The sequence below is a fragment of the Anopheles gambiae genome, chromosome 3, assembly GCF_943734735.2.
Source record: "Anopheles gambiae chromosome 3, idAnoGambNW_F1_1, whole genome shotgun sequence".
Taxonomy (NCBI): domain Eukaryota; kingdom Metazoa; phylum Arthropoda; class Insecta; order Diptera; family Culicidae; genus Anopheles; species Anopheles gambiae.
The window spans coordinates 20,280,533-20,305,136 of NC_064602.1; the positions used below are offsets into that span (position 1 = coordinate 20,280,533).

Here is a 24,604-nt window from a genome sequence, read left to right on the forward strand (position 1 = left end):
AGTGGGAGTGATAAAACAATAAATGGGAGATGTAAACGGAGGTCTTTTACGCTTGAGAGAGCGAGAAAGAGAGTTTTTTTAATAACAAAGCATGTGCCAAATGTAATTTAGTAGAAGGAGACATAAGTTGGCGGTATTGAATGTCGTGAAGCGTTGTTTTTATAGTGAATATTAATGGAAAACTCGAGGACGAACAGCTTCTACACCTTCAATGGAGACGCTTGGTAGCTGACAAAAGGTAAGTAAAACCTTTGCAAAATGTAAAAAATAATACAATTTAAAAATTGCAAGGTAAATCATTTCACAATTAAATACATGATATAAACACTTCAATGTTATAAAGGGTTGTCTAGAGTTTAGCGTTTTGAAGCGTTTTTAGCTATAGACATTTCTGAAAAGTGTTAAAACTAGTTTACTAACCAATTGCAGAGGACCCAAATCAGCCAAAACAAGAACGATTCGAGAAAATAAGCGATTACTTATAACATTAAACCTGAATTGTTTTATAACCTTTAGTACGGGTAAAAAAAATAAAGTAAATTTAGAGAAAGATCTTATACAGGTATTCCCAGATATACGCCTAACTCAACACACGCGATTTTATAAATTTGACAGCTCTTTAAGCAACTCGTACCGATTTGACACATCAAATGTGAAATGCAAAATAAATTTCCTTTTGGTCGAATTTTAAAAACCATTTTAAAAAGTACAAAATTGTAATTTTCACTTGAAATCAGATCAAATAACTAATTTAGTAAAAAATAACAAATCAAATAACTAAACTTACCACTTCAAGCTCAATTGTTCGAAAACTAGCTATAATTTGACTGAAAACCTCGAAATTCGGCTTATGTTAGTATATGAGATACACTATTGCCGCATGAACAGCGTATATCGGGAAATACTTGTATTGTTTAATAACCGATCACAACAAGTTGAGCAAAATCGTAAAAAATCAATTAACTGGATTGAAATGTTAAATAAAAAAACAATAAATTATATTCTAATAGGATATAACAATCAATAACTCTATTTGATTATAGGAAAAAGCACAAAATTCTAATTGTATCGCACGTGGCAACGCAAGAGCCATCTATAGCAGGCGCTGCTTTTACACTTTCCCTTTAAATGGAGACGCCTTGCCCTTTATTCTTCAACATTGGCGCCAGTTGCTCGAGTTGAAACGAGAAAGTGAAGGAGGAGAAAAAGATAAAATTATGATTGATGTATTCAGATTCTTTCCACAATCGTTCCGATACGGCCCACACGGTGTATCATTTCTCCCCATTGCCACACTGACATTCATTCCACCGGAACCCCGGCTTGGTGGTGGTGGTGGTGTGTGTGTCTGTCGCACGATCGTCAAATTATCCTATTCGATCCGGGTTAGAATGAAATTACTTCCATCTCGGGACGGGCTGCAGATAGACGGGGTGGAACGGTGTACAAGAACGGCAATAATATAATACTTTCACACGCACGCACGGTCGTCATTGGTGATAACGATTGCCCGATAAACCCGCTTCGTCCTTCCTCATCGAATGATGCCCTGGAAGACGTTCTGGATAGGTAAGGGGTAGGAGGATGGAGGTTCGAAGTAGGCAAATAAACGACCAAAAAAGGAACAGGAATCGATTTGCCATGACAAACAGGGACGGAACCATGGTTAAACCCCGGCCGCCGGCGAGTTTGCTGCTTCCCTGTCACGTTCTAAATCGTTTTACAGCTTTTGAATTCTTTCGCAACAGAATCATTGCCGTGCACGGTGCCACGGGAGGGTTGTGGAAAGTGGGAATAAAATTGCGGAACTTGAGCAGAAGCAATGAATTCCAAGGTCGTGTAAAAAAAAAAAGAAAAATGAAAGGTGCGTATAACAAGTTCACCCCGGGTTCGACCCGAGTTGACGAGGGTATCTAACTCTAACAAAAAGGAAGCTCTTTAGAGCAGAAGCAGCGTATTATACCAACAGCCAAGAAAAAGTCTCCTATTTGGTGTAGGGCACTGCGCAAAGGTTGGGCTTGCAGAAAGGTGAACCATACACAAATCTATCTCTTTCTAAAGGTGTACGGAGATATGCAAAGAACGAACGGTAAGAACGAAGGCGCAGGGTGGGGTCTGCTCTTTATGATGCAGGAAAGCTCGTAAAAGCGTTAGTGCTGAGGAATGAGGCACCCTGGTAGGGTGGGGAAAAATATTTTCGATAAATTTATTATCTGTCGCCTTTTGACGAAGATACGTTACGTCGGCGGCGATAACGAGAACGAACGCCTGGCGGCTGGGCTACAGTATCACCGTACCTGCTGCCCAATTGCTGTGCTTTAAGGTGACGACAGTGCTAGTAGGCAAAGCAGGGACACGTTTTACGTGTTCGAAAGCCTGCGTCTCGTCCCTTAAGTCCTCGAAGTGTTCCTTAAGGTAAAAACGTGTCACCTAATTTCAATCCGCTAACTTCTTTACCGGCCCAGGTTTTGTATGCTTCATCATCGAAGGACGTAAAGGACATCCTTGAAGGCTTGCAGTAGTGCCCAATAGAGGGAACTCGTTGATTCGTTTAGCGTTTTTTTGTTTTGTACGTTTTGCGTTGACAACGGAAGAAAGATGCACATGAAGGTATTTGGGCAAAAATATCCTCAATCCATTTTAGATCTTTAGGCTCCAGCTTCCATCCAGCCAGTACGGCAGTCTCCAGAGCTAGTCCATTTCGTACACAAGCGTATTTGGGGTGGGTTGTAATTGAATTTGAAGGGCTTAGGAGAAAGTTGGTGTTTTTCGTTACTGAAAGATTTGAGATCTATATATATTTAGACAGGGACAGAGCTGTGTGCGTGTAGAGAAAGTTTGAGGAAAGGAAAGGAGGGGTAAAAACTGTACTTCAAAGTATAGGGCATTACTAAAGTATGATTGAATTAAACTTGAATGATATTAGTATTGGCTGTTCGATAAACCTGATATGAGGCTAAATTTACTGAAATTCCTTCCATTATTCGAGGCTAATTCGAAAGAATATAACAGTAATCTCATAATTTATGTAAAACATGTGAAAAAACCTTTTCATCTTAATTGAAAATAATTACAAGTATTGTTTTGCCATGAGATACGACTGGTCTATATCGAATGCAGTAGAATAACTGTACCTATTATTAGCAGTGTAACAAAAACCTGAAATGATGCAAAAACGCATTAAAATTTGGCTCATATTAAAATTTTGAATTAAAAAAAAGCGTTTGTAATTGATATACGAAGTTTCACATCATTTCCTTGCGTATTTTCCGAAATATCATACAAAAAGCGCAAAGTTCAAGATTTTTCGGCAGATTTGCTGTCAGCCAATAGTTTGACCAATTCCGTTATTATGAGAACCAGAACAGAAAAGTAATGAAGGTGTGATTTTCAATAAAGATTATTTGATTGCAGGATAGAACTGTTTTGAATTTTAAAATCACGATAAACAAATATTTTTTCAATTTAAGTAGTACCGAAAGTAGGTACAGTGGCGGCCACCTAAAGTCGGACACATCATATTATCACCTATTATCTGACTTTGCGGCACCCTGGACAGTTCCCCAGACCACTTTTCGGAAAACTTTTTTCATCCATCGTTGAAGACACTTAAAAATGACCACGTACCTTGCCAATATTGGCCCATATGATGCTAAAATGATTTGATATCAGTTATTAAAGGTCCATCGACTGTTTTGAGTGGTAATCTGCGTATTACAAAACCTAGGACAATTAACTTTGGTGGAAGGCTCCAACAAAAGTAGCATAATAATTTTGAAGACAGTTATTGTTTTTCATAAGTTTAGAGTTACTTAAACTTTTAGAAGCATCAGAAATGAAGGAGTAATGGAAATATACTGTCTTACTTGCCATTAAATACCTAATTGCCTCAATGCCGTTGTTCATCATGCAGATAGAATAATTACTGCATCGAATTGGTTGAACATTTTCATTCCCGGTTTGGTAACTGAGCATGTTTGAACATGCTTTTTGGCACGATATCATCCTCGTGCATATTAGATGCACCAAACAATATCAAAACAACGAGCTGTCAGCTGACAGCTCGAATAGCTATAGCAAATAACACCAGATGGCGCTAGGAAAGGAGAAAAGAATGAAAAGATAACCCTTAAGGCGAGACAACAAGCTGATCCAAAAATAGGGCCAATGAGAAACAAGTTCGGCAGCGGTCACAAAACAGGGTCAAGCGGGGTCAAGACGGATCAGCTGACGAAGAATAGGCGCCATCGAGGAAGTTAGTAGCAAAAGTCAAGCGAGAGAAAACAGACCAATTTTTAAACTGTGCGGCGAAAATTTATAATACGCGAGCGCCAGTTCTAAGAAGGTCTAAAACACTACTCAAATAAATAGATTGCTACAACCGTGGCAACAATGCTAATAACATGCATCGTATCTATGTCTAGCACAGTAATGATTAAGACGTGCCATAAGCGCTCATCCATCCCCATAACATTCTAGATACCCTAACATTTCAAGGATTGTTTGACCGCTTGCATTAACCTTCGAATGCGGCTTCCTTACAGTCTTCCTACAGTCAGTACACTCTTAATTTCATAGCAAAATGACCACGTAATTTGCCAATGTTGACTTCTTTTGATATCAATTATTAAAAAATGGTCCAATAAACTATCAAAAACATATGTTTTACCTTTTTACAATAATTAAAACAGCCTGCCGAAAATAGTAACAAAAACAGAGCTTACTGTTCTTAAAATGAGATATCAAAAATAGCATAACAATACGATGGTTTATCAACCCATAAAACATTCCTTTTAATTGCAAACAATAAAAAAAAAATTAAGTGTACGACCACAAGTGTACGACCTTGTGCTGATCGAAACACGTTTTAACGACCGCTGATTTCGAATGGTTCACGCGCTGTAAACCACCATACGCGACCAAACACTAGTTTGGTTGTGTCTTCTTCACGCGCGAAGATTCTTGATTTGCATAACTCGCATATCGAGCTATCAATTTGACCTTGCTCGATGAAGATTCCCAAACCACGGTTATGATTATGTTTCGATTTGGAACCAGTTCTGGGGATTTCCCAAAATTCTAGCGACCACCACACACAGCATTAGCGTTGATCGTTTATTCTCGTACCATATCGACCGGTCGCGGAGATCACTTCCAGCTCAGCTACGGTTGAGTGCGATCGCAAGCTATACTCGAGCTCCCTTGTGGTGCATTTCTGTGTGTTTTATAGTGCCATTATGTATTATTCTGTTAAACAGTATCTCCTGCTAATGGGATGTTTGTATTTGGTGACCCAAACACGTGGACACGAGGATCAATTGTCGTGCGGCAGACGCAAAGTGCAAACAAATTCCACGAACAACAACGGTGATGCCATTGCTGGTCACTGGCCGTGGTATGCGGCTATCTACCACCGAAAAGGCGAGAAGCAAGAATACGCGTGCGGTGGATCCATCCTCGATGAAACGACCATTCTCACGGGTAAGAAGTGATGCGCGAGACGGAAAACGATATGATTGATTTTTTTTCTTCCCCCCTTTTCACACTCAAGCATCTAATTGCGTGTACACTCCAAGCGGTGTGATCTCGGCAGCGCTCGTGACAGTACACGTGGGACAAATCCACCCGAAGCAGGCCAGCGCATATGCGCAGACGTACGGTGTGCGCGAGATAGTGGTACACCCTGGGTTTAGCGAAGCCAGCACCGTCAACGACATTGCGCTGATCAAGCTTACCGCCAGCATCACCCTGACCACCGAGTACGTGCAGCCCGTCTGTCTGTGGACGATGGACAGTGCGCTGGAGTTGATCGTGGGCAGAAATGGAACGGTTGTTGGATTTGGGCCGAACGAACAGCGGGATGCTGTGTCAAAGGAGCAGCTGCAGCAAGCCACGATTGGTGTGGTGGATCCGCAAACGTGTATTGCAAGTGATCCGGCCGTTTTCGGCACCCATCTCCCGGTGGAGACGTTCTGTGGCAAAGGAAGACAGAACGGTGTGGGCACGTGCAATGGTGATAGCGGCGATGGCCTGTTCTTCGAGGTCAGCGGCCGATGGTTCGTGCGCGGCTTGGTGGCGCGGCTCCAACCAGTGCGCGGGAGTGACGGTCTGTGCGATCCGCTCCAGTACACCGTCTACACCGACGTGGCCAAGTACGTGCAATGGATTAAGCGGTACGTCGATCCGCGTGTGCTACCGGGCGAGAATGGCGTGCTAACAACGGGGGTGGACTACGAGGAGCAGCTCCGTCGGCTGTTCAACTTTGACAGCTGCGGTTTAACATCATCCGTCGCTTTGTATGGTCAACATAATTTAACTTTACCGTGGTTGGGGGAAGTCATGGTACCACCGAATGCAGACAGTGTTAGATGTATAGTTACACTGATCAGCGATCGGTACGCTGTCGGGCCGGCCCATTGCTTCGTCGGTAGCACGTAAGTATTTTGTGGTAATTCCTGCGAAAGGTACATACAATAACAAACTTAATTGTGGTTTTCCATTGTACACCCCCTCCCCATCGAAGACCTTACATTTCGCTAGACGGTGTCGTCCTTAATGACTATTTGGAATGCTATTCCAATGGTAATGAGTCCTCAACGTGTACCGCTTTTAAACAAAGGCGAAAAATTCAGCGGGTTATTGTACATCCAAACTACGGCCAAAACAATTCGACAGACAATATTGCACTGATCGAGCTGCTGAGTCCGGCAAACACTAGCCACCCGAACGTGCTGCCTATCTGCATGCCCGTAATGCCCGAGCTTAGAACGCAAACAAAGACCAATTTACACGTGGCAACCGCCGAAATGCACGGTGCTGTAGCAAAAAACGTTCCCGTCCGGTATCTGGAGCCCGATGAGTGCACGAAAGTGTACGCGGAAGTGCAAATTGTGCTGAATCTGGACCTGCACAAGCGACTGTGTGCCGTAATAGAGCGCTGGGAGGACGAAGAAGCTTGCAAGCCACTGGTGGCAGGTGCACCGCTCCAAGAAACGAAGCGGTTCCGTGGTAAGGAGCAATACGTTCTGCGTGGATTTGAGCTGGCTGGGATGGCTTGTCGTTCATCTGCGCCAGCAATTTACCTCAGTATCGAACCATATGTCGACTGGATACTGTACAACATGATGAGGTACAACGTGGTAGAAGAGACGGATGTACCAGACGCTGAAATAACTCCACCGACACTCGAGTCGGAGTGGAACAAGTTGCAGCAACAGCCGGGAAGTGATAATTTGCAGCTGTTCAATTTGGATACATGTGGCTTATTCAGCCTCGAAAGCAACAGCCAGACAGGCAAAGAAGCAACTTTCGCTCCGTGGATCGTATCCTTTGACAAGGTACACAAAAGATCAGCTAACGTTGATGAAGTAATCAGTAGCACAGCCGTGCTTATCAGTGAATGGTACGCCTTGGCGGCCAAAACCAGTGTGCAGAAAAATGTTGTTTCGTGAGTATCTTTGTGCGGAGTATGACTGCCCCAAGCTCTCTCTCTCTCTCTCTCTCTCTCTCTCTCTCTCTCTCTCCTCTCTCTATCTCTCCCTCTCACTCTCTCTCTCCCACACACACTCTCTCTCTCTATGTCTCTTTCTATTTCTCTCTCTCTCTCTCTCTCTCTCTCTCTCTCTCTCTTTCTCTCTCTCTCTCTCTCTCTCTCTATGTCTCTTGTCTCTCCATACTAGTGATGGGAAAAATGATGTTTTTGTCGAATCGGAATCGGCTCCGGAATCGAAGTTGGCTCCAGAATCGGAATCAGTTCCGGAATCGGAATCAATTCTGGAATCGGAATCGGAATCAATTCCGGAATCGGAATCGGAATCGGAATCGGTTCCAGAATTGGAATCGGAATCGGTTCCAGAATTGAAATCGGTTCCGGAATCGAAATCGGCTCTCGAATTGGAATTGGCTCCTATATTAGAAACGGCTTCCAAACGGAGTCAGTTTCGGTATCGCCACTAGATCGGCGTTTGGGTCCATTCATACTGCGTATTGATAACCGCAAAAATCAAAATGTACTTATAAAAGATCCATTCTTATGGAGATTCCCTGACTGATTTCGCTTCTAAAACTTCTTTTTTTAATTCAAGAACTAATTCACATTCCGGAGCTAATTCTAATTCTGGAGTCAATTATGATTTCGTTATCGGGGCAAATAGCGATTCCCAGGACAATTCCGATTCCGGAGCCGATTCTGATTGCGGAATCGATTCCAGTGCCGATTCGGGAATCAGCTCCGGAGTCAACTCCGGAATCGGCTCCGGAGTCATCTCTGGAATCGGCTCCGGAATCAACTCCGAAATCGGCTCCGAAGTCAACTCCGAAATCGGCTCTGGAATCGGCTCCGGAATTAGATTCGGAATCGAAATCGATTCCAGCATCGGAATCGGTAGGTCCGATTCCGAACTCTCACCACTACTCCGTACTTATCATTCTCTCCCTCCTCCTACTTCTCGTTGCAGGCGATATCTCGTCCTGGGAGTAGGCTCACATTTCGACACGTTCTTTGCAGATATCAAGAACATAATCCTTCCGCCGCCCGATCATCCTAGGCAGCTGTTTGCACTGATCGAGCTGCTCGAGCCAGCTGATCTGACGATTCCGCACATCAAACCGATCTGCTTGCCCTTCTTGGACGGACTGCATCGCAACAAACCCGCGGAGGTGATTTTGTCGACAAGGTTGATAAACTCATTCAAAAAGCTAAAGACGACCGACTACCAACGTTGCCTACGGCGACTGTTGTACATCGATCAGCCGATCACCTTTGACACCGAGCCTTCGTGTGCGGTAGAGGATTTAGAAGATGTTTACCAAGCGTCATTGGCTTCCGATCCGGGAAGTCCGTTCCAGTCCGCGGTATGGTACGGAGAACGGCCGCGCTACTTTCTGTACGGTATGCATGTCAATGAGTCATCCATTTTCTCAACCCTGCACCACGGCCCATACCTATTTCACAAGATCGAGCAGGCAGATGTTGCATGGATAATGGAGAACGTACGAAAAAATGAACGTCAATCTTCGTTCCCTAGCAAGGTACGCAATGAACGGGTGACTTTGAACCCAGTTCAGCGCAATGCATCCAGGCGCGCTCTGCTTAAGATTAATGGAACTTGCGGCGTATCAACGAACAGATATCCAACGCCTTGGATCGTAGCATTAGTAAACAAACCATCTTTCGGTTTCCCACTCGGATATGTGACACTCATAAGTGACCGGTACGTTGTTGGTCCAGTATATGCTTGTGATGGTGATGCTAGTGCAGTGTAAGTATACGGTTGCGTAGTTTGAATATGTATTAGAAATGTTCTTTCAAATCTTGTTTTCCAGTTGCCCTATCTTTGTAAGATTCGATGGCCTTCCTGAGCCATTCATTGCAATCGACAAGGTCTTTGTTCATCCACGGCACGATGCAGCCAACCATGCTAACGACATTGCATTAGCTCGGCTCGTCGCCGCTGTGGATACCTCTTTACCGAACGTGCAGCCCATCTGCTTGCCGATCAGCGACACTATTCGCAGCTATGATCTATCAAGCCTATCGATGGACTATTATGATTCTTCATTGTGGGGCTACAACGTAGTCAATGCTGGTGATAGGTACATCGATCATACAGATTGCCAACAACGGTGGGAAGGATTGAAGGTTCAACTCAGCGTAGACAGGACGAATCATTGCGTGACTCGTAAACGAACGATAGAAGAAGATGCGCTAATCGATATACGTATTGGATTCGCGCTTCACTCACGACAAAGTGCAGCATTGAGTGAAAGAGAGTATCTGCGCGGTTTTGCTGTGTTTAAAGCTATGCATGCAAAAAGTTACTATCCCGATGTTTACATCAACACAGATGCCTATCTGGATTGGATATTGGACACTATGGAGCAGCGGCCAGCGCTTCCTTTCGATCTACGAGAGAAGCTTATATTCAGCGATAAGTAAATATACTTTGTTATCATAAGACGCACAACCACGTTCGAACGTAAGGAATAAAATTCTTTCTTTTTTTGTGTGTAATCATCTTCTTCTCATCTCTTATCTTCTTCTATACATAGTTTTCCCAATTGTAAAAATCGTTTAGTTTGGTTGGCTTCATTACAGCACGCGAGCATAGTACAGCGTGTCCAATAGGACGTAAATTCCATACGGTACGGCAGCGGTACTTCATACGGTACGGCATTCAGCTACCCTGGCGCGTCGTTTGCTCTCCACGTATTTGTATCTTTTATCAGTGCTAATCAACACGCGCATATGAGCCATACAATCAGATACTATGCGCTATGCTGCTCTACTTGCCTGCGCGCTAATAGGCAGATTAGGCAGCAGACACTCTAGCGTCCACGACCTGTTCAAAACTCACGAAGTAGAACCAAAGTCAAACAAAAATCGTATAAAGGCCGGGCACCGAAGTCTTGAGTTCACAAGAAAATTTGCTTTCCAATCATTCTCTGGCTTATAATGGATGGTATCATTGAATACGTTCGTAGCGGCGGCGTTCGTCCCGAAACTCATTTTCCTGGCATACTAGATGGTTGCTACAGTTATTTATCGTGGGGTTGAAGGACCGGGCCCAAAAAATGTGTTGCCATCGCTAGAATTTTTTGTGATCGTCGTACGTTCCCGCTACAAACGGATTAAATGATACCAGCCAATTTCTCATACTACTTCGCACTTCGGAAAGGCCTACATTCGTGTAAACCGCTTACAGCGGTTTCGAGGATTATATAGACATGTTCAGCGAGTTGTAGATTCGTTCAGGCATATAATAGACTCTTTCAGCGAGATAAAGAATTGTTAGGAAACCCTGTATTACTTCTTCGCTTAACATTCCCATATGCTGTTTTCAAAACCTTGCCCCAAAAAATTGCCTTTTTATGATAGTGATGCTCCAAAATCTAGCACATCATCATTGAAAACAAGGAAACAATACTATACCCCAAAAATCCATTACAAAGAAAACAATATAATAACTGTCTTTATCCTACAACTGCTGCTAGTGATGTATTTTGCTACCACTCCACATAAGCAAACAATAAGAATGGACAGCACAGTTTTTCCCCGAATATGCATGCAAAGATTAGAAGCAATCTGGAACACTAAAATGCTCTACCTTCCCCCTCTCTCTCTCTCTCTCTCTCTCTCTCTCTCTCTCTCTCTCTCTCTCTCTCTCTCTCTCTCTTTCCGTTGAAACATAACACGTGCATTATTTGCCTCATCCGATTCCATTTTCCATACCATCATCATCCCACACACAGGACTTTCTTTATATGAGGGAAAATGAAAAGAATCTTCCCTTCACCACACAACATCCCCTTGTCCCATTTTCCAGCAGTTCCAGGCCGTTGTAACAGAACTCAAGGACGACCACCCACTGGTTGCTGACCCACGGGCTGGCTGGCTGGCTGGCTGGCTGAGGCAGGGAAGGCGTTGCCAGTGGAGTAGAATTTCAGCCCGCACGTGGAATAATAATAAATCACCAACAACGGACAAAACTGAGGTGAAAAAAGGAAGAAAAAAAAATCCAACTATCCCCTCAAGCATAAGAAGAAGACATCGCGCACACCGATTGGACAAACTGTATTCGCCCGGTGCAGGTTACACTTGAATGTGTCCACGTTCTGCAAACGAAACACAGACACACAGGATCGTAGAAGGCTGGTGCGCTTAAAATTGCCCAAGACACGGTGGCCTACATTGAAACCAACAGTGGCCAGGTACCAGGCGTGCGCGTAGGTTGCGGAGGAACGTTTGTCGGAAGAACGAAGGTTCGTGGACGACGAGCGCGGATCCCTTGGAAAGTGGAAACGTGCATCAGATACAAGCCGAGAGATTTTAAGAACCAATCCCGAACCCGGGCTTGGGAACGGAAGCGTATAAATTCAAATCAAAATGTAGCACACGGCGGGAGCTGAAGTTACAAAGTAAAGGGAAAACACAACACAAATATGTTCGCTGTAGACTCACACTCACCCTTTTGTGTTGTTCTAATTTTTAAAATATACTGTAGAATTGTTGGAGCACAATTGGAGACCACAAGACAAGAAGCAAGAGATCCTGAAGTTGGGAGGTTCAATGAAGGTACTAAAGTAGGCCATGGCTTTTTTGTTGGATGTTGACATGAGCTGTCAAGTAACAGTGACCTGCACGCAATTCTAGCAAACAGTACTGGGGTAAGGACTGAATTAACTGGGAAGTTTAGGAAAATTAACTCAATATAGCTACTCCATTTTTCAGGAGGCACACATCTCGCGGCAGAAAGAAATCAATTTCTTTTCGCGGCAGAAAGAACCTTAAATCAACACTCTTTCCACATTGGCGGTTCGCTCCAGAAACTCCGAAAGTTTTGATAAAAAAAGAAACCAGCTGCCACAAAACAATTCACCAATATGGCGGACTATCGGGTAGGTGGGTAATGTCCTTCACGCTGATTCGTTCTTTTCCTTTGCATTCAGGTAGAATTTATCAGTGTGTGTGTGTAGCAGCATGGGTGTATGGGATGCCCCCCTCTTGGGAGCGGTGTACAGTTGGAGTCAAGAATGGGGGATTACATCATCTGAAATGGATCCTCGTAGAAGCTGTTTTCGATATCTATACTGCTAGCGCTATTGTTATTGAAATGGTGGGTATTAAGGTGATTGTTGTTTATGCTACCGTGCTGCTGTTGCTGCTGCTGCTGCTGGTGGTGATGGTGATGGTGCGGATGGTGCCCATTCGTTCCCGTCACGGCGGACACATCCACGATGCTGCCGGTGGAGTTGGCTGGTGGATTTGGCGTTACACTCGCGTTACTGCGACTGCCATTGCTTGTTGTGCTGGTGCTGCTGTTGCTGCTACTATTGCTACCACCACCACTGCCTGCACCGTCCTGCACCTGCTGATGATGATGATGATGAGGATGATGCGGCACTAGCGACAGATGATGATGCTGCAGGACGCGCTCGTGGCAGTCGAGCGCCGTACCGACGGACGCGGAGATAAGATCGAGCGAGGTGGTAATCGGATCCACATCGGCTGCATGACACGGACCCACGACTTCCGGTTGCTGCGCTTTGGTCGGGATTGCTGCAAGACAGTTGTTCTGCAGGGCGAGTGTGCCAGCATCGGTTAGCGGTAACGTGCTGCTGCTGCTGCTACCTGCCAGCGGAAGGCCAGCATTGGCGGCTGCGGCCGCTTCGCCTTCGCCCCGCATCACGATAATGACGTCGGTTAGCGCGGTGATGTAGTTCTTCGCCAGCGTAAGCGTCTCGATCTTTGACAGCCGGCGCTCCTTTTTCACATGCGGTATGACTTCCCGCAGGGACTGGGGTAGGTAGGTTAGGTAGGATAGATAGTAGATTCCACGATTGATGAAAACCCGGCGTTAGAATTCGCACCATATCAAATTCCCGATCGATCCAAATGCCGGCCATCAAGTCAAGTTGGACATTAAAAAGAAAAACAAACAAACGGAAGAACGTATTAAGGCAAGTTGAAGAGCAGTAGCATCGCACAACTTCTCAAGGGCGTGTGCGATATTTGAGCCGGAAGAAAGAACTAAACAATTTCGCGTACCAACAATACCACGCGTGCTGGGAAATCTCACCTGAAACGCATCGTTTAAGCTGTGCATTCGCATTCGCTCGCGTTCGTTCGACTCGAGCCGTCGCAGGTTGCGTTCCTTTGCGTTCATGGCGCCCTTGCGACGGCGGGCCGCACTGCTGCTGCTGCTGTTACCATTGCCGGCGGCGCCCTGGCCCGAACGGCCACCGCCGTTACTGCCCCGGCTGCCCGTGCGGCTACTACCGCAGCTCGTGTCGTCACTCTGCGAGCTGGAATCCGTCATGTCCGGATCGATGGTAGCTTCCTGCGTGAATGAGGGAAAGCGGGGTTTTTAGGACGTAAGAAAAGTTTGCACATGGATGGGAGTTGGTAGTTCGAACCGTGTTTTTTTTTATTTGGAATAGAATCAATAGAATGTGATAGGATAAATGGTAAAGTTCAAAGTTGTACTTAGGTTCAGGTGTTTCTACAATGATCTTGGATTCTACAAATGACAATGGTCGTTCCCTTGAGATCAGAATTCTGGCTAATTTGAATGGTCAGTAGCTGCATATACTAGATCCCTGTGCATCTTTAGTAACTTTCAACAAATCTACGATTTCTATTAAAGAAAATATGCTCAGTACGTAAACAAAACCAGTAAAAGTCTAACAGAACTGGTGACTTAGGCTTGGCACAGAGGAAGTGCAATGGGGCAATATCTGGGAACATTAGCAGATACATTTCCTGAAACACAGGATCAGATACACTCTCGCAGATGTAGAATTAGATCAGAACAGTGACAGAAACATGGTATTAGGGTATTCCTGGATGTCCAATCCTAGATATCCAGAATCCGAATAAATCCGGACCAATCCGATCGTCTGGACTCGGTTGAGTTCATCTTCCGGAGTCTTGCAGAGTCTTTCGGAATTTTGGAGTGGAATCCGGTATTGATTTGGAGCCGCATTCTTTTTATCAGAGGCAGAGTAAGAGAGAATATGCGACTCAATTCTTAATTACTCGCCACTATTAGACTAATTCCTAGTCTATGGTTGGGAGCAACTGCTCTGAAGTCCAAGACCAAGGTCTCCTGAACTAACTAATGTTCTTTCAACGCTGTTAACTTGTTTTATCGAAATGTGTTTGTTTTATTCTTCATTACTCAGCAATGTATGCGAAAGTTATTGCATCGATTAGTAATAGCCTATCTAATTCATTTTAATTCTGCTCTCCCCATTTCCACTTAACTTTCCTAGCTGTTTGATCCCTTTCCCCTTCAAACGATACCTCTATACCGATGGATCATCCATTGCAAACCGTTCTCGAGGCTCTAATAGCGCCATAAATTGAACAAGATTACAATCCCACGATAGAAAACTCATTTCACTTTCGCTTTCCTTTTACTTCTAGCTGTTTATGACTTTCACTTTCGTTGCGCGTTCAACAGGCCTTCGTTGGTTCGGAAGAATGTGGAATTAGAAAAAGTAAACGGGAGAAAATATTATAGCCCACAAAAACGCAAGTCCAGTACTCAGCAGCAAAAATAGATGCAGGTGAGTCCAAACCTTACTAAAGCCCCGGTTGGAGTGGTGCATTCGTTTTCTGCTGTTCCACACAAACCATGGCCCAATGGGAGAGCGTACCCACCGTTTGCCAATATTCGTGAACCGGATTCAAGGCACGATTATCATTATGACAGAGTAAACAAAAGCGTTTAATATCCGCCACGTCGGACACACGATACCGACCGGATTCAACGGTGGCACTTGGGAGGGCTTTGGAGCATTTGTCGCTTCTTTTCGGCAGTTCCCCAGGTACAGCCTTTTCCGCCACTAGGTTGATTGAATTTTCGCATTCGTCGATGCGCCCACAACAACCCCCCGCAAGTGTGGCACCTGGCATCTGTTATGGTGGCCTGACCTAGCGCCCCGATACGTTTCGGTGCGGAGTGGTCTGCCGGTACGTTTGTGGGTTGCGATATCGATTTCAGTAATTAGAGTCGTAAAAAGTGTGGACTATCAGCTTATTTTTATCGCAAAATAAAAACCCCATCATGCAAGGGCGAAATTTCAGGGTGCTTGGGGAGCATAGAGCGAGAGAGAAAGAGACCGGGTAGTATGAGGACGAGTTGTTTTTACGAAGAAAGTCGATTAAACGGTGTGTAAAGTATGCCATGGTTGGTAAGGTAGCGCGTTCAAACGCTTGAAAACAACGATATGAAGTAACCCTGCACAACACAATCCACCTTAAAGGGCTCTGTAAAAAAAACCGGCAAAAGGACACAAGTTACTCGCTTGGCCACAACGCTTACCATTTGCATCCGTCTGGTGGCCCTTTTCGGTCGTGATGTTGCCCTCAGCGTTGCACCGCCGGTCGAATGTGTCGTAAGGGAGTCAACCGACAGCAGGTTAGCGTTCTTGTCCTGCTGCAGCTCATGCTGGTGATGATGAGGTTGGTGATGATGCTGTTGGGCATGGCCACTGTGATGGTGATGATGGTGATGTGGTTGGTGCGGCGAATGATGTTGCTGCTGCTGCTGCTGCTGCTGCGAATGATGATGATGGGAATGGTGTCCAGTGCCGCTGATGATACCGTTGGTGGAACCGTTCGAGGCCAGCTCGTAGAATCCGCTGGTGTCGGACGATTCGGCTATTTCTGCCGCAGCCAACTGCACGCTGTGCTTGTCGTCGGACAGATCGGAACGCATCGCGATTGTCGAATGCGTTTGCTCTACCGGCGTGGAGAGGTTGGTGCGTATTTTGCGTGGAATTTGAATGTGAAAAGGTATCCTTTTTTAAGGGAACTGCTACGTCGTCGTTTGAAGCGTTATTCGATGAAAAGGGTCATCATTTTTTCTCATCAGCAATAATGATGAACTAATGAGACGTCTACCTGGAAGAAACGAAGTGAGAGAGACATTAAAAAAGGTACTAAAAACGAGATGAAATAACATAAATATTAGAATATTGCAGTTCTACAGAGTGAGAGTGGTGAGAAAAAATGGTATCGCGCAATGTGAAAAAGGAACTCTGGAAAAGAACACGGCGTGATAACAATGTTGCCAATCCTCGTTAGCCAGCCACGTACGGGGTGGGGGGAAAACGGGATAAAATTCTTTACCAAGTAGCAAGCAACCTCTCCTTTCAACCCCCGCCCCCCCCCCACATTTCAACCGAAGCGTGTAACGATGGACCGATGAAAAATGGGCCACGGATGGGCGGGCTGGGTAATCGTCCCAACTATGAATTGCCGTCGGAGGAAACACCGCCGATTGGCGTGTGCACGCAGGCAGACCGCAGATTATAAAACACTTCCGGACCAATTTAGTCTGCAATCTATTTTTATTTCAAGATTAATTTGAAGACATGCCGCAACGGTGGCCGCGCTGCAGAACCTTTCGTGACGGCTGGGGGGTGATATTCTATGCGGCTCTCGCTGTCATGCCGACCGAGCGGGCGGGGTCGTTACGGGGAAAGGAAATTCCCGCGTCCAACATTCTTCAGCCGAGGGTTGGCCTTGTTCCACGAAGGACTTGGGTTACCTTTTACTGTGTGTGTTTTTTTTTCTTCCCCGTTCCGCTTGCTTTAGTGACACAGAACGCTTTCGCTAGGGCTTTCATCGGCTGGCAGGTTCTGTCAGGGAGGATATTGTTCTACGACCACCCGACCGACCGACCGACCGGCTAGTAATAACCGTGGGCTACCGTGAAGCGCTCCGATGGCTCCGAGATTATCACCAGGGGTGAAACGTTAGATGACGGGGATGGATTAGCAAGTCGTTCCCGGGAGTCGGGTCAGTCCTCGGATGCAGCAGCAAAGAAGAAGAAGAAGAAGGAAAAAATACAAGAACACATTTTCTGCACTGTAGATGATGGCGATGAGGCAGTTTAAACGGGGTAAATGGGAGAAGAATAACGGTGATGTTTTCCTTTCTGACCCAGCCGGAAGTTGGGGAAAGCTCGGCACGGTAAAATCAAATCTTCTCCCGCCAGCACCACCATATCCGGCTGTGGTAAGATTAATGTTGAAAGTTTACTGCACGAAAGTGTACGAGGAAAAAAAAAACAGCGGAACGGATGGCAGATTCTGATTAGCGCGCCACTGAAACGTATCGCGCTGTAGAACAAATCGTTCTCATCGCAACATCGTGACCTTCGTAGAAGGTGGTATAGGAATTTGTTTTGCCTGTCCTGCATGGGGAGGGTTTGAAAGGGTTTGAAGTACTGTGTGTGTGTTCCCTTTTTAACTTTTTATCATATATTCTTTTTACTAGTTTATTGAGAATTGGAAATAATATTGCAAATATTGTCCTATGCATTTAGAACAGAAAGGACATTCGCAACATCAAGGCATCTTTGTTCTTTGGTTACGAGTAACTTATCCCGCAAACTAGTTTGGAATTATGAAAGACTTCAACAAGATTGTCACAGGAAGTTCACTGCTCACAAGGTCCTCAACATGAGTCAAATTTTGGAGAAGAGGACATAACAGCAACCAACGAAAGTGCTTTTATCTTTTCATAGCATCAAAGAGGCGCTGTTTAGAGTCCCGGTCCCATTAGAAGGCCAATTAAATAATGAAAAATCTTATGTTTACGAATCACGAGTTACATATTAAACAGAATAGGACCAATCACTAATAACAAAGGACGTTAAAGGTAGAAATTATGGATCTTCTTATGCTAACTTAGGTCATCATACTAGACCACTGGCAATAGTTTGGAGATGAAATTGAGTACAAAATACTGATGAGCTGTATGGAGCGCACCCACGACTCCGATCCGACTCCGACTATTGTTAGTCCGATTCCGACTCCGGCAAAATGGAATCACTAGATCCGCTCGGAGTCGGAGTAGTCCGGAATCGTTCGGAGTCATTCGGAGTCGTTCGGAGTCGTCCGGAGTCGCCCGGAGTCGGAGTCGTCCGGAGTCGTCCGGAGTCGTTCGGACTCGTTCGGAGTTTTTTGCCTTTCACTTTGCACGTGCACTTCCTATAAAAGTCGACCTCGGCCGACGCCAGATTACTCCGGATGACTCCGTCTGCAGCCAATGCTGTATGACTCCAGACGACTCCGGACGATTCCGAACGACTCCGAACGACTCCGGATGACTCCAGACGACTCCGGACGACTCCAACTCTGGGTGATTCCAAACGACTCCGGACGACTCCGGACAAATCCGGACGATTCCGAACGACTCCGGATATTGCAACGCGGACCTACCTTCCGGAGTCGATTGAATTTATCGGAGTCGGATCGGAGTCGACTCCGGATTTTTGCCAACTTTACCCATCACTAGTACAAAGATCTATCGTCCGCAACTTTTGCCTAAATAATAGTGTCCTAGAGCAGTGGTCTTCAACCTGTGGCGTTAACAGATGTGGTCCGCGGAACAATTTATGTTTGGAGAAGAAAAGCTAATTATTATACATATCGTGCATTTTTTCCCCACAATCAAGATTAAGTATTAAACAGGCATGTCTAGAATAAGATAAAAACATATTTTTGATCAAAAACGTTGAACTAAGTCTACAAAATACATGCTCTTAATCGATGTGGGCCGCGGCAAATTTATTTTCAAAACCAAGTGATCCGCGAACCTAAAAAGGTTGTAGAGCACTGCCCTAGAGTGCACTCAAAGGCTCGCTAGCGTTAAGTGCAGCTGGTCATGTCATTCATCCGACACCGGACAATCACTCTAATCTGTCTTTGAGGAACTGAGAAATTTTGAAGAATCTAGCGAATGATAGTCAGTCTTGTATGTGGAATCCTGGAATCCAAGACGCTGCACGTAGTCCTGCTTCGTAGGATCCATAGACCATCGACTCTTCCTGAAGTCCAAAAAGCCGTTAATCTATTCAAACAATATACGAATTTCCTGGACGAAACTATACTCTCCTAAGTCATCAAGACCGTACCACACCCTGGTACCCTGTTAATATGGAATCATTTGACAAAAAAGTACAAGTGATACAATGTTAAAATTAAATTCAATAATTCCAAGATACATCGCTAATTCTAGTACTCTCTAATGTGTGAAAATTTCCATCAAGGTGTGATATCCTGACCGAGGTGGATGTCGGCAGAGACTCATTCACCCGACACACCCGTGGGACACACCGAAAGGATAACAATCCGCTCTACGCCCTTGAAGGGGAGGGTATCTGCACTTGTTCCCCGAATATCGCATTTTCGTGTGCCTGGGGTTTGGGATGAAGGGATAATTAATTTATCAAACGTGTCGATTGCCCCGTTGAAGTCACACTGCTGCTGCTGCTGTATAAACCCTCCCACGTCTAATTTAACCATTGATGAATCGTAAATGAGGACTTCATTCAGTGGACGAAAGTTATCGGATGGCGTAATGAGGGAAGAAAAAAAGAACATACATACACACACCCAACACATATCCAAATTGGGACCGGCCACTGCTATGTGTCGCACGAAACCCAAAGTTAGTGCCAAAGTGACGAATTAGCTTTGCAGCATTCCTCCGGTTGCCGCTAATTAAGGACATACGTAATTAAATTAGACCAAGTATCCTTTCCCAATCCTTCCGCATCTTCCACGTGCCACCAATGCCAATGCCTATGCCTGTGTTTGGGCAAACCGGACTCGCACCGTGTCTCGCCGTGTTTCGCTCACAAAACGGAACGGAGAAACCCCGGAGCATAAACCGTTCTATTTCCAATTTCATCAAAAATTTATCACTTGTGGGACGACGACTCCGCTGCGTAAGTAATTCTTCGGCCCACAATCTATACCGGTTGTGGATGGGGAGGGTGACATCGAGAGCCATGGCACACACACACACTGTTTAGGAACTTTGTTCCGTCTGTGGGGAAAGGAAAATGATTCTTTGACCGGCAAACCGGGTGTGGTGGTGCTGTGGTGTCTACTGAACCGTGGAAGTTGTTGATGAAAACAAATTGAATCATATCCCGCTGAGATTATATTCTTCTAATTTAGCCAATCTTCTCTTTTGCTCCGGGGGACAACAGAGAGCTGGGAAAGGTTCGCTGCTATTGGTCGATCAATTGTAGTTTTTTCGCTTCTTCTCTTTTCTGCCGGACGCTTGGGAAGCTTGTGTCGACAGGATATCAAATTGGAACGTTCCAAGGATCAAATACCACGTAGGAATTAAAAAAACGATCGAACGAACGACCGAACGGCCGGTGGTCATCGCCATGGAATGTTGGCGGGTGTGTTCGTCGTGTGTCCTTCGACGAATGATGATAAAACGATCTAGAAGAGCTGCTAAAGGAAAAAGGAGTAATAATTCGAAACGTATCGAGGAAATTAATCAATCTCTTTTACGACACACGAGTGATCGCTGTTTGGCTTTTGAGGGTTATCAAGGGCAAGTCGATGGGATGGGGATGGCAGAACCAGTGTCAGTGGTTGAATGATGATTAATTTTTCAAGTTGAAGTTAACTGAGTTCTTCTGAGTTTCTATACTCTCTAGGGAAGGTAGACCTCATGTACAAGGGTTTGAAGCTATTTTGTTAAACTATTTGTTGGACATTTTCTGTAATATTGCGAATTATTCAAAGCATTTCGTAGAAAAAATGTATCATAAGTCATATAGGTCTCGAAAAGGCTTTTAAGGGTTTAAGTATAATTTTTGGTAGAAAAATTGTGTTAATCAGTACACACAAAAACAAAAGAAAAGAATAAAATATCATACTAACTAACAAAGCTGCAATTTGTAGCTTGATTGCGATCTTGAGAGATGTAGATATTAGAAAAGCTTTGTTAACTTTCACATGTTTGCATCATTTACAATAAGAATGCCGTTTAAAAACTGTTCTGTTTGCTCACAATATATCGTATTTGGTGTGCATACGGTTCTATGTACTACGGCGAATTACCTAATTCCTAAAAACCTCAAAATTAGGCGATGCATCGTGTAGGTTCAACGTTTTTCTATTTCTCAAATTAGCTAATCTCTTTTAACTGGTGATAATTGTAAATGTTTAGTGATATATTGGACTGAAGTGTTAAATTGCTCATTCGATTACATCCCTTTCGGTTTGTTGTGGTTAGTGAATTGCTTTCTTTTTTATTAATCAAAAATGTGGATGGAACAACAAGTTTATACACCCTCGATCGGGGATAAGAGGAAAGTACAGAGAAAAATGGTTCATCAGTAACTATATAATAAAGGTTAATTTAAGTAACTATATAACTAAGCCCGTGCGGCGCGGTCGCTCGCTTTGATTAATCTTTCGACGTCTTGTACGGCGGTGTCGCATAATACTTCCTGTCCTTGCGCGGTCGGCGCAATATCGGCGTCTCCATGCGCCGATCCTTCGAGAGCGACTGCATCATCAGATCGCCCGCACCACCGCGCCTCGGCGTCGGTGCGCCCATGTTGCTGCCCCCGTCGCCACCCTGGTCGACCGGCTGCAGCATGATGAACTGGCTCCAGTAGTCGGTGGAGATGTGCAGCATCGCCTGCACGATGCTAAACTGGACGTACGTTTCCGCACACATCTCGTTCATGTCCAGATCGGCCCGGGTGTAGCCGACGATCGTTGGGGCGAACACGCGCGCCAGATTGTCGATCGGCATCTTGGCCGCCTCCGATTGGGCGACGCGCTGAAAGTGAAGCATCAGGAAGGCAAGCGTGTCGCGGTTCGGCGCTGGCAGACGCTCGATCAGCTGGCAGAGCTGTTGCCGCATGCGCTGGCCACCGTTCGGGCTGGTGGCGCCGGACACGGCGCTGCTAAACTCGCCCAGCAGCGCGTTCGGGATGAGCGGTTCGCGCAGCGTGCGCAAAAAGTCCTTGATGCAGCTGCACAGCACGTTCACGTCGATCTGGCCGAGCGTCGGGATGGTTTTGCCGTGCAGGAACTTTTCCTTCAGCGCACGCACCTCCCGCTCCGAGCCGGACAGCCGGTACAGACCGACCTCGGTCAGGCCACGGTTTTCGATCTCGCTCACGCAGTGCACGATCAGTGCCGGGATGCGCGGGCTGGACGAGGGACAGTAATCGTCGAGACAGCTGATGGCACCGGCAGCTTGCGGTGTCTGCGGGCCACCGTTGGGCGTGGCTGTGCTGGCTGTGCCGCGACGTCCGTTCTTCGTTTGCGACTGCGGTACGCACGGGAACGATATCTTTTCGCGACAGTACGCATGGAACATGGCCTTACATTCGCGGCACCGCAGACTGCTGTTGCCGAAGCGAATGCGCTGCTGGCACTGGTTGCACGTAACCGAGCTGATGAGGGTACGGCTGACGAGGTCGTGCTGGCGCTGGATGACCGTCCTCATGGGCTCGTGGTGCTTTTCCGGCGCCGTTGGTGTTGCAGCCGTCGGTACGTTCACGACGGTTGCGGCGGTCGAGTTGGACGATGCGCAGCTCGTCACGACCGCAGGCTGTCTTTGCGGTGCCAACGTGCGGAAGGTCGATTCGGCCTGTATCGGTCCACCGTCCGGTCCGGTCGGTACCGTTACCTTGGCGTGTGCGATGATCTCACCCTCCGTGCGCGGTTCCATCGCGTTCGCTGTCGTGCTGATTTCCATCACGCGCTTTGTTGGCTCCTGTGGCATCTTGAAGCTGGCGTTGTTGTTGTACGACGGACGGTGCTTCTTCCACGATTTGCGCTTCGCCTGCAGTTTCAGCGGCTCCAGGAAGTCGTCCTCCGATTGCGTCAGCGACAGGTCCACCAGGAACGACCCGGTGGAGTTGATATCGTTGTCCACGCCCCCGCCTCCTCCGCCGCCCGTCATTTCACGGTCATCGTGCCCGGCGTGGCGCGATCGGCGCCTCGGTTCCGTCGCAAACACGGCCAACTGTTCGCGCGTCTCGTCCCGCAGCGTCTGCTCGTTCCGCACGATCTCGCACACGGCCATCATCTTGCGCTCCATCGTGTCGCGCTCGTGTTCCGCGTGCCGGCGGGCCTTCGTTTCCGTCTCGAGCAGCTTGCGGGCGTGGAACAGCTTCGACTCGAGGTTGGTGATGCTGCGCAGCGCATTGTCCAACTCGCGCTGCAGGCGCTTGGCTTCCTCGATCGACTTCAGCCACTGCATCCGGCACTCGTCCTGCAGCTGGACGAAGCGCAGAAACTCCACCTCGGCCGTCCCGTCCAGCAGCACATCGCACGAACGCCGAAGCTCATCGAATTGAGCCACCAGAGACAACTCCATCACTACAACCATCGGTGCACCACCATTCGGTGGGTGATTTTCCGTTATGAATACAAAACTTACGGGGAACGCGTCCTTCTGACGGGACGGACAGCACACACAATGGCACGGAAGCGGCCGCTCGTTTCGAATATTTAGCCGCCGCCGCCGACCGTTACGGAGCCGTGTTGACGGTTGGCGTAGCTGTCAAACGGGCCGATCAGTTGTCAACATCGGAGCTGGCGGCTGTGATTGATCGCGTTGCGGTGGTGTCCTACCCCTCGTGTCGTGAACGTTGTTTTTGTATTATTTTGAAATGTTTTTACGAATTTAACAGTTGAAAATCTTCTGTTCTTATGATTATCGTTTATTTTATCCTTTTTTTAGCTGAGTTATTTAATTTTTAAAAGATTAAAATCAAAAGGCCTTTTGTTTGGTTAAAATCCGTTCGTAAGCCGTTAAATTTGAATTTTAACCAATGCCAGTTACAGTCTGTTCCCGAGTTACGCGGTTTCTGCGTTCCCGACGAATCCGCGTAACTCGAATATCCGCGTAAGTCGAATTTCATGTTTTTTGACTAAAATACTATTGATTACTCGGAGTTTTTTTATTTAATTTAGTACTTTTATGCACTTTATCATATATTTGATATGATTCGTGCAGAAAATTTTAATATTTCTGACTTTTAAGCGGTTCCAATTTGTTAGCAGAAATGCAATTTATACCGAATATGAAGCAAATTGTACTGATTTGACATTTAATCTGTCAAATTTAGAAAACCGCGTATCTCCGAATCCGCGTAAGTCGAGAACCGTGTAACTCGGGAATAGACTGTATATCCGTTTTTCCAAAAAGTGTCGCTGAAAGCGAATGCAACCAGAACAATTTTTGTTATTTTAAGGTTATAAGCTCGTTTGTTGGAAAATAAATCCAATTAGAAGGTTTTTATGTAATGATAAT

General features: G+C 45.9%; 3 protein-coding genes across 3 annotated transcripts; 1 reads left to right on the forward strand and 2 right to left on the reverse strand.

Annotated features, from left to right (window-relative positions):
• Positions 1-5,257: 5,257 nt before the first annotated feature.
• Positions 5,258-6,280, forward strand: LOC1279878 (serine protease hepsin). Its single transcript, XM_061662982.1, has 3 exons — positions 5,258-5,481; positions 5,552-6,208; positions 6,270-6,280. Exons 1-3 carry the CDS (start codon positions 5,271-5,273, stop codon positions 6,278-6,280), a joined length of 879 nt encoding a protein of 292 aa, XP_061518966.1. The 5' UTR covers positions 5,258-5,270.
• A 5,758-nt stretch (positions 6,281-12,038) lies between these two features.
• Positions 12,039-16,413, reverse strand: LOC133393569 (protein dimmed). Its single transcript, XM_061659074.1, has 3 exons — positions 15,828-16,413; positions 13,578-13,838; positions 12,039-13,295 (listed from the first exon to the last, which is right to left on the reverse strand). Exons 1-3 carry the CDS (start codon positions 16,221-16,223, stop codon positions 12,540-12,542), a joined length of 1,413 nt encoding a protein of 470 aa, XP_061515058.1. The 5' UTR covers positions 16,224-16,413; the 3' UTR covers positions 12,039-12,539.
• A 5,132-nt stretch (positions 16,414-21,545) lies between these two features.
• LOC1279880 (rac GTPase-activating protein 1) lies at positions 21,546-23,826 on the reverse strand. The gene has a single exon (XM_061657805.1). The coding sequence runs from the start codon at positions 23,675-23,677 to the stop codon at positions 21,734-21,736; it is 1,944 nt and encodes a 647-aa protein (XP_061513789.1). The 5' UTR covers positions 23,678-23,826; the 3' UTR covers positions 21,546-21,733.
• Positions 23,827-24,604: the final 778 nt, after the last annotated feature.

Bases quoted from the DNA above. Each gene is read 5' to 3' on its own strand.
- LOC1279878 (XM_061662982.1), top strand. From the start codon at position 5,271: ATGGGATGTTTGTATTTGGTGACCCAAACACGTGGACACGAGGATCAA. The intron at 5,482-5,551 runs GTAAGAAGTGAT...TTCACACTCAAG, and splicing joins TGAAACGACCATTCTCACGG to CATCTAATTGCGTGTACACT.
- LOC133393569 (XM_061659074.1), bottom strand. From the start codon at position 16,223: ATGCGTTCCGATCTGTCCGACGACAAGCACAGCGTGCAGTTGGCTGCG. The intron at 13,839-15,827 runs GTAAGCGTTGTG...TCATTCACGCAG, and splicing joins CCACCAGACGGATGCAAATG to GAAGCTACCATCGATCCGGA. The intron at 13,296-13,577 runs GTGAGATTTCCC...TACCTACCCCAG, and splicing joins GCTTAAACGATGCGTTTCAG to TCCCTGCGGGAAGTCATACC.
- LOC1279880 (XM_061657805.1), bottom strand. From the start codon at position 23,677: ATGGTTGTAGTGATGGAGTTGTCTCTGGTGGCTCAATTCGATGAGCTT.